This window comes from Nicotiana sylvestris, chromosome 4 (genome assembly GCF_000393655.2).
Source record: "Nicotiana sylvestris chromosome 4, ASM39365v2, whole genome shotgun sequence".
Taxonomy (NCBI): Eukaryota; Viridiplantae; Streptophyta; class Magnoliopsida; order Solanales; family Solanaceae; genus Nicotiana; species Nicotiana sylvestris.
Window position 1 is genome coordinate 9,497,710 of NC_091060.1, and position 9,825 is coordinate 9,507,534.

Below are 9,825 nucleotides of genomic sequence, written 5' to 3' on the forward strand. Positions count from 1 at the left end.
ACGCGCTCGTCACCTCACGTACAGGGCATTTCAATTATCAAATATAGCATATCCTAAGGGGAAAGGTCCCCCACACAAGGTTAGACAAGCCACTTACCTCGAATGCTCCAAACTCAACTCATGCTTCTAGAATAGCTTTACCCCTCGAATTCACCACCCAACCGCTCGAATCTAGTCACAAATTACTTGAATGCATTAATAAATACTATTGGAACTAGCCCCAATGCATAAAAATAGTTTTTACAAGGTTTTTCCCAAAAAAGGTTGAAAATGCCCCTGGGCCCACATGGTCGAAACTCGAGGTTCGGACCAAAACCCATTCCCCCATAAATCCAAATATATGCTTAGTGTTGAAATCGGACCTCAATTTGAGGTCCAACTCCCCAAATTTAAGAAAAACCTAAGTTCTAACCAAAACCCCCAATTCCCATTTATGAAAATCCTTGATTCAAGTCGAAATCATGTTAAAAGATGTCAAGGAATAAAGAAATTAAGTTAGAGATCACTTACCAATCGTTTTATAGAAGAGACATTGTTTGGAAAATCGCCTCTTAGGTTTTGGGTTTTTGAAAAGTGGAAAAATGAATGAAAATTCCGAGTTTATATACTTTGTTGGGGGGCTGGCTCGGACCGCGTAGAAACGTACCGCGGCCGCACCGAGGGAGGGAAGAAGTGGGCTCTCTGAACCCACCCAGTGCGGACCGCACTGATTTGGTGCGCGGTCGCGCTGTTCGACCTGGCTACCGACCCTTTGAACCCCACCATGCGGACCGCACAGAAAAGCACCGCGGCCGCGTGGCTACCAGCGCGGACCGCGCGGAAATGGCCGCGGCCGCACTGGGGCCTGCAACACCTGAACCTGCTATTTTTTTTAAGTCTAAGACCTCCCGGGCCCCACTCAAAACTCACCCGAGCCCTCGGGGCTCCAAACCAAACATACATATGATCTCTAAAACACCTTACGAACTTACTTGTGCGATCAAATCGCCAAAATAATATCGTAATCTATGAATCAAGCCTCAAAATCATCGTTTCCAATTCAAACTTCTCAAACTTCTAACTTTAGATATTTAGGTCCGAAACACGCCAAACGACGTCTGATTTCGACCAAACTTCACAGAAAGTGCTTAGCGCATATTTAAGACCTGTACCGAGCTCCAGAACTAAAATACGGGCCCGATACCTATATTTTCTAACTCATTTTCATTTCAAGTTTTCATATCATTTTCAGAAAAACATTTTTTTTCAAAAATTCTTTACTCGGGCTCGGGACCTCGGATTTCGATTCCAGGAATACGCTCGAGTCCCATATTTTCCTACAGACCCTCCGGGACCGTCACATCACGGGTCCAGGTCCGTTTACCCAAAATGTTGACCGAAGTCGACTTTAACAATATTAATATCAAAATTCATCAAATGTTTCATATAATTCGCATATTTCAACATAAAAGCTTTTCGGCTACGCGCCTGGACTGCGCACGCAATAGAGGCAACTAAAATCAAGGCTTTCAAAGCCTAGGAAGCATGGAAAAGGAAGGAATCCGGCGATGACCCCTTTGGGTCGTCACATAAATACCCTAAGTCTTTGATTAACAAGACACCAGGCTTGGCTTTCAAAAACCCCTCTCTTACTTAAAGAAAAATTCTGTGTTATTCTACGACTATTGGCCGGCTGCAAACCAAGGCTAATCATATTTAAACCTTGGTTCCTTCATTTTGTTTACCTCTATCTTCACTGGTATGTCCTAGTTTAATTTAAAGCCTCAATAACAACATTTTTCTATTCCTGCTTCAGTTTCTTTTATTTCTGGCCTGGTTTTACTTGTGGTATTGTTGTGAAGTTTGTATCTAAGCATGCTGATATGATTCCCCTCCCTTTAAATTCATGTAATTCAAGCATGCCTATATGATTGTATTCTTTTACCCACTATGCACTAACCATTTTATGAATCCCAAATCCCCTATCCCTTCTCTATGTGTTTCATGACTTTTTTGTGATTATGCCAGTGTCCAACTATCTCTGAGCATGTTCCTACCGGTCCTAATATTCCTACTGAGGTCAGGTGTCTGTAGTCAATATATATGTATCCCCAAATCGCCTTTGACCCCCATGTGTGATTACTGAATTCATTCACTTGATGTGTGTGGTCTTACCCTGAAGTGTTTGAACTCTGTCTTACTAATACAACTGCTTTCAACCATTTCTGTTATTGATTGCTTTCAAAATGGACCTATCAGTCCAGTTTTTAAACAAACTCCTTTCAAACATGTGTCCTGCATTTTTACTATACTCTTAGAACACTAGGTTCTACCCCTTTTGTGTGAGCCTTGCCTTGGGACCCTTGAGTTCCCTCTGAATTTGGACACATGAAAGCTGGCCTTTCCACACTGTACTTACTCTGTTTTGGCTATGAAATTTGAGTGTGAGCACTGCCCGGGATCCCTTGAGGTCCTTAGGGAACTCTAACACACCTAGATATGAGGAAAAGCTATGAAACCATTTTGGCACTTGAGGTGATTGATTATATAACTCAGAGAGGAAGTCCTAATCAGACTTCCTATAGTGTAACTTCTTATTTTTCATTGCTACTTATGTAATTCATTTCATGTTGGCCTGTAATAACCTGTTGTAAACAAGTATTGGGGTTGACTAGTGAAAAGGGATGGGGTAAATATGCATGCTATAGTTGTCAAGGGTAGAAAACATGTTATTAGGGTTACATTCCTAATTGCGCAATAGAAACCATGCTTAGGGTTCATACATGCATTAGAAATCATGCTCTTCGGTCCAATGTTTCTTGCTAATCCATGATTTATGTCTATCACTTAGAAATCCTGCTCCTAGGACGATAACAACATTGGCATAAAAGCTGTTACTCTTGTACTTTCAGAAGTCTTACTTTAATAACTTTAAATAAAACCAGAACTGCCTTTGTTTAACTGTCAACTTTTAAAATCAGTAGGCAAGCCTGATTCGGACTTCTTTCCTGAGTCATATAATAAATCTAGTTCTGTTGTTATCACTTAGATACCATGCATAGGATTTAAATTCAGACTTTAATTGTGTATGAGTCATACTGTTTATGTACATTACCTATGGAGGTATATATGAGCCTTCCGTCTGTCTTCCCTGCTCCCCTTAATTGAAGTCCTACTTGTCATTGTATGTCACCTTAGTATTTTGCCTTTAAACCTGAGGGTCTGCCTAGAACCTCCTTCTTATAGAATAGGAGTCCTAAATTCCTCCGGGACTGATAGGAAGGGACGGGTAACAGCATGCAATAGGGGTCGAGACCAACCCTCGCTTTAGTTACCTTCACGGGGCGGGAAAGGGTAGATATGGATATGATGACCGGTGGGTTAATACCACGTATAGCCCCTCTTTGAGGAGTGTCATACCGGGTATTGCATTGATGTGATCCATATTATAAACAAACCTAGGACACACCTCTTTACATTCATAAGCCTGCTTAGATTGTAATTCTTTTCAAAATTTCTCTTTTCACTAATTGTTTTCAAACACCTGTGTATTTAAATTTAAATCCCCTACTATTTGAGCCATACTTGTTTATTTGCTACTTGTACAAATTCACAAAAAATTGTTTGGCTGGGAACCACACTAGTAGATCCTAAGGGGTGCCTAACACCTTTCCTTCAGGATAATTTTAAGCCCTTATCCTATCTCTGGTTACCAAACGTTGTTATAAATAAACCCTATAGGTGCCCTAACACACCTTAAAATCGTTAGGTGGCAACTCTTCAAAATCGCAAACCCCCTTTCCCAAAAGGAGTGAGTTGTCCCATACCAAAATGTCATAAATCCAATTTCCACAGACGGAAAAAGGGGGTGGGACAGGTCCCAAGCCCGAGAAATAAATTTTTAAAGAACATTATTTTCTGGAAAATATAAAGGATTTTAGAAGTGAATTGATGCGTTTTCTTGATGGTATCAGGCCCGTATCTTGGTTCCGGAGCCCAACACAAGTTTGATATAATAATTAAGATGAATCTGCAAAATTTGGCAAAGATCGGAGTTGGTTTGGTATAAAACGGACCTATAGTTGAGAAATTTGAAAAATTTAATGTTCTTGAGTGATTTCATAAAATTGAGGTTTAATTCATAGTTATTGATGTTATTTTGGTGATTAGATCGCACGAGAAAGTCCATATGATGTTTTTAGGTTAGTGTGCATGTTTGGTTTGGAGTCTCGAGGGCTTAGGTGAGTTTTGGATAGGCCATAGAGTGAAATTGGACTTAGGAGCAAGTGCTGGTATCTGGTATTTTTTCCCAGGCCTCTGATCTCGCAATTGCGAGATCAGACTTCGCAATTGCGAAGAGGACATGCTTGGTAATTGCAACCCCAGTGTCGCAAATGCGACCATTTCTCGCAAATGCGACTGGTCCCTCACAAATGCGAATGTGACCGAATTTCCCCTTGGTCGCAAATGTGACAGATTCTTTGCATTTGCAAAGATAGCAGGTCCTGAAGGGGTTTGCAATTGCGACATCTGCAACCAGTGAATTAGGACTTAGACGCATTTTTCTTCATTTTTCAAATTCTCCCAAACCCTAAGCTCTCTTGGGCGATTTTCTAAAGAAAAGTTCTTCTCCAAATCGATTGTAAGTCATTTCTAACTCATTTTCTTTAATATATAACACCTTTTCACATGATTTCAACTCAAAATCAAGGTTTTCAAGGGAGAAATTGGGTGTTTTGGATAGAACTTAGGATTTTCAAATTTTGGGGATTTGGACCTCGATTTGAGGTCCGATTTCAAAACAAATTTTATATTTGAGTTCTTGGGTGAATTGGTAATCATGTTTTGGTTCGAGCCTCGGGTTTTGACCATGTGGGCCCGAGGTTGATTTTTGACTTTTTGGGAAAATCATTGGAAAACCTATTTTCATGCATTATAATTGATTTATTTAGCATTTATTGATATTGTTATGTATATTGTGGCTAGATACAAGCGAATTGGTGGTGGAAACAAGAGGTAAAGCGGTAGTTGGGGCTTGAATTGTGTTCGTGGCATTGAGGTAAGTGTTTGGTCTAACCTTAGCTTGAGGGATTAGGAGTTGTGTCTTATTTGCTATGTGTTAATTGTTGAGTACGCCATATAGGAATGGTGACGAGTATCTATACGTTGGTGTCAAGCATGCCCGTGAGTCTTAAATTGTAATCGTTGTGTTCTTGATAAATACTACAAATGCCTAAGTTGTTGATTCTCTGTGTTGTGCAAGAATTATGATTATTCTCATGGTATTTGGTTGTTGTTGGGTATTGGTTCCAGTTGATGTTTCATTTGTGAAGTTAAATGTTGGTATATGTTTGGTTATAGATGATTCCCTTGCCGGGACATATTTACTTCTTACTGTTGGTTCCCTTGTCGGGATGTACTTATTCTCATTGTTGATTCCCTTGTCGGAACATTGTTGTTTCCTTATTATTCCCTTGCTGGGATTCATTTGTGATTTGTGCTGAATTGTATATTGGGATTGGGTTGCACGCCGCAACAGTACTATATGGGATCAGGTTGCACGCCGCAACATGGAGTAATAAGGGAGGAGAGGAGGGGTCAGGTTGCACGCCGCAACAGTGATATATGATTGGATCGGGTTGCACGCTGCAACATTTATATATGATTGGATCAGGTTGCATGCTGCAATAGTATTATATTATTTGGATCGGGTTGTGTGCCGCAACAATAAATAATAAAAGTGGATAATGATTTGTTACTGTTTTCCTTACTCTTACTAAAGCAAACCTTAAAATGTTCTTTATGTTTTTCTCCTGAGTTACTGTTGGTATTTGATATTTCCCCACAACATGTTTCCCTTCCCATCTTTAACTGCTAGTTTCTGTTATTATTTCTTTCCATATATGCTTTAAGTGCATAGGTTTATTTGGTAGTTGTGTCCTATCCTCGTCACTACTTCACCGAGGTTAGGCTCGACACTTACCAGCACATGGGGTCGGTTGTGCTGATACTACACTCTGCACTTTGTGCAGATCTCAATACTGGAGCATACGTACCTTAGCTAGGGGTTGCTGCCTTCCGTCCATCAAGAGACCCGAGGTAGACTTTCAGGCGTTCGCAGGCCTTGGCGTCCCCTCCCTATCTAGTTTCTTTCTGTTCTTTTATATTCTAAAGACATACATGTACTTTCTTATTCACACTTTATTTGTAGCTCTTCTTAGATAGTCCGTGAGATTGTGACACCAGTTCTGGGTGGTTTATGTTATGGATTTGTATCGGTATTATCTTAAGTTATTACATTTCATTCTATCGCTTTAATATTTTCGCTGTTTATAAAATGTTACTTTACAACTGTTAAGGGATTTAAAATGAAAATGGTTAAATAATTGAAATAAACGGTTTGCCTAGCTTTCACTAGTAGACGCCATCACAACTCCCGAGGGTGGGAAATTTGGGTCGTGATAAGGAGGTAAACGGTGTGACATATATGGCAGCAAAAAAGACATCAAAAGTCACAGTTACCCATGGAAAGCGAGTTTGCCAAGTTTTGGAAGAAGACAACATAATGTTTGATGATTCAGATGCAGATGACGTGATGATCCCTCACAATGATGCATTGGTAATATCTTTACTTGTACATGATACTAATGTGAAACAAGTTTTAATTGATCCAGGTAGCTCTGTAAATATCATTATTTAAGAGTGGTAAACGAGATGCAAGCCAATGATAAATTGGTGCCCAAAACACATACCTTATCTGGATTTGACAATTCGAGCATTGTTACAAAAGGGGAAATAGTGCTCACCACATTTGTAGAAGGAGTAGTCAAAGATACAAAATTTCAAGTGATAGATACGAACATGGCTTATAATATGATTCTCGGCAGACCTTGGATTCATGAGATGGATGTTGTTCCGTCTACTTTGCATCAGGTTATTAAGTTCCCTTCACAATGGGGAATTAAACAAATCCGTGGTGATCAGCAGGCTTCTAGAAGTATCAATTCAGCCGTGGATTCAAGCATAACGAAAAATGTTGCAGACAAAAAATAGCAACTACAAAATTCAGTTGAGGATTTAGCAACACAAACCTCAACTGGAGATGGGCAAATATATGTAGACTCAAGGCCTGATTATGACAACCTGGCTGGTCGTCTTAAGAATTTACGCCCCAATCCCCTATTAACTACTTTCCCCAAGTTTATTCCTGCTATTTTGATTTATCGGGATGTTCGGTTTTGAGTTTCGGAGAGTTTTGGGATACTTAGTCCTTAAATGAGAGTTTAAGTGTTAGAAAGTTGACCGTAGTCGGAATAGTATGAAGACGACCTCATAATGGAAATCTGATGGTCCCGTTAGCTCTGTTGGGTGATTTAGGGGTTATGAGCGTGTTCGGATTGTGTTTTGGAGGTCCGTAGATAATTTAGACTTGAAATGCCGAAAGTTGAATTTTTGAAGTTTCCGGTTCGATAGTGAGATTTTGATCCGAGGATCGGAATGTAATTCCGGTAGTTGGAGTAGCTCTGTATTGTTTAATGTGACCTGTATGCAAAATTTCAGGTCATTCGGACGAGGGTTGGTGGACATTTTGATCGAAAGCGTATTTTTAGAGTTTTTGGAATTATTTTTAGAGTAGGACGAAGACGGAATACCTCGAGTGCAAATTTGGGGCCGAGCCGACGGAAGCAGGAGTGGAAGTGAGGATTGACTCTCAAGCCATCCCTAAGAGGGGTAGTTTCAAGTACCTTGGGTCAGTTATTCAGGGGATCGGGGAGATCGACGAGGATGTCACACACCATATAGTGGTGGGGTGGATGAAGTGGAGGTTAGCGATGGGAGTCTTGTGTGACAAGAAAGTGCCACCGTTACTAAAAGGTAAGTTTTATAGAGTAGTGGTTAGGCCTGCTATGTTGTATGGGACCGAGTGTTGGCCGGTTAAGAACTCACACATTCAGAAGATGAAAGTAGCAGAGATGAGGATGCTGAGGTGGATGTGCGGGCATACAAGGATGGATAATATTAGGAATGAAGATATTCGAGAGAAAGTGGGCGTGTCCCCCCACAGAGGACAAGATGCGGGAAGCAAGACTCAGATGGTTCGGGCATTTAGAGGAGGAGCATTGAAGCACCAGTGAGGAGGTGTGAGCGACTGGCTGTGGTGGGCATGAGGATAGGTAGAGGGAGACCCAAGAAGTATTGGGGAGAGGTGATCAGGCAGAACATGACATGACTTAGGATTAATGAGGACATGACCCTTGACAGGGAATTGTAGAGGTCGAGCATTAAGGTTGTAGGTTAGGGAAGTTGTGAATGTTTATACATCGCACTAGAGTGAGACTAGCCAGTTAGGAGTTAGCCTTAGGCTGCTACTGATCAACTATCGATGCAGGGCTTTATCTGTTGAATATTAGTATACCTTCCATCATTTTCATATTTCCTATATTTTTTTATATTGCTATTATTGTGCAATTTTGTTATGTATTTTATGTTATTTTATTATGCGTCTATTGATAGTACTAATATATCGTCTCTTGTTTCTCTCTTGAGTTGAGGGTCTCCTGGAAACAACCTCTCTATCCCTCGGGGTAGGGGTAAGGTCTGCGTACATATTACCCTCCCCAGACCCCACTTGTGGGATTATACTGGGATGTTGTTGTTGTTGTTGGAATTCTTAAGCTTGAATCCGATCAAAAATAGGTGTTTTGATGTTGTTTTGAGCATTCCAAAGGTCGGAACAAATTTGAATAATGTTTTAGGATTGCTTGGCAGGTTTGGTTGAGGTCCCGAGGGCCTCGGGTGTGTTTCGGATGCCCAACGGGTCATTTTGGAACTTGTTAGAATTGCAGAAAATCTGGTATCTAGATTCCTTATATGCGATTGCAATAGTGAGGCTGCGATCACATAGGGTTGTTGGTGAGGTGGCAGAATTTGTTCTATGCGATCGCCAGGGTTGGCCCGCGATCGCAAAGTGTGAGGAGACAAAGCAATGCGGTCGCGTGAGGCTGCATGCGAACGCATAGTGTGGACGCGCGTGGCAGGGGGTTGAGTGTTTACTCTATGCGAACGCGATTGGGGGTACGCGATCGCATAGAGGGAAGTCAACCAGTTCTATGCGAACGCATGCGATGAACCGCGATCGCAGTGAAGGATTTTATTAAAACGCTGGGCAGTGTTTTAAAAGCCCAATCCGCGATCCTTCTTCATTTTTCCACCATTTTTTAACGGGATTGAAGCTTTTGCGGGAGAATTTTGAGGAAAACAAAGGGGAATCACTTGGAGGTAACATTTTTGACTTCATAACTCGTTTATATGTGATTAAAGACCTAATTAGTTGTGAAAAATTTGGGAAAAATGGGTAATTAGGGCTTTAGATTAAGGGACCTTAACATGAGTATTTGAGGGGTCAATTGAACTCCAATTTTAATGTTCTTGTTATGTATAGACTTGTGAGAATACGAGGTTTCTGAAAATGTAAATTTCACCCGATTTCGAGACGTGGGCCCGAGGGGCGTTTTGGTCATTTTACCTAATTTCGCGTATTAACTTAGAATTTAATTGTAGAATCAGTTATTTGAAGTGTTATTTACATTATGAAATTGAATTGAATAGATTTGAGCCATTTGGAGTCGAGTACTCGTGACAAGAACGTGGTCTCGAGTTGATTTTGAGCCGGTTCAAGGTAAGTGACTTGTCTAACCTTGCGTGGGGGACTTTCCCCTTAGGATTGGTATTGTGATAATTGAAATGCCTTGTACGTAAGGTGACGAGTGTGTACTTGTGCTAATTGTTGAAAATTCAGTTTTCATTAAGTAACTTTAATCGTGTTTTCCCCTTCTATTTATTCTA

At 40.7% G+C, this 9,825-nt stretch overlaps 1 protein-coding gene across 1 annotated transcript; it reads left to right on the forward strand.

Annotated features, from left to right (window-relative positions):
- The first annotated feature begins 6,466 nt into the window (after positions 1–6,466).
- On the forward strand, positions 6,467–7,032 carry LOC138889231 (uncharacterized). Its single transcript, XM_070172507.1, has 2 exons — positions 6,467–6,653; positions 6,770–7,032. The coding sequence occupies exons 1-2, from the start codon at positions 6,467–6,469 to the stop codon at positions 7,030–7,032; spliced, it is 450 nt and encodes a 149-aa protein (XP_070028608.1).
- The last annotated feature ends 2,793 nt before the right edge of the window (positions 7,033–9,825 follow it).

Bases quoted from the DNA above. Each gene is read 5' to 3' on its own strand.
- LOC138889231 (XM_070172507.1), top strand. From the start codon at position 6,467: ATGGCAGCAAAAAAGACATCAAAAGTCACAGTTACCCATGGAAAGCGA. The intron at 6,654-6,769 runs GTAGCTCTGTAA...TTGTTACAAAAG, and splicing joins ACAAGTTTTAATTGATCCAG to GGGAAATAGTGCTCACCACA.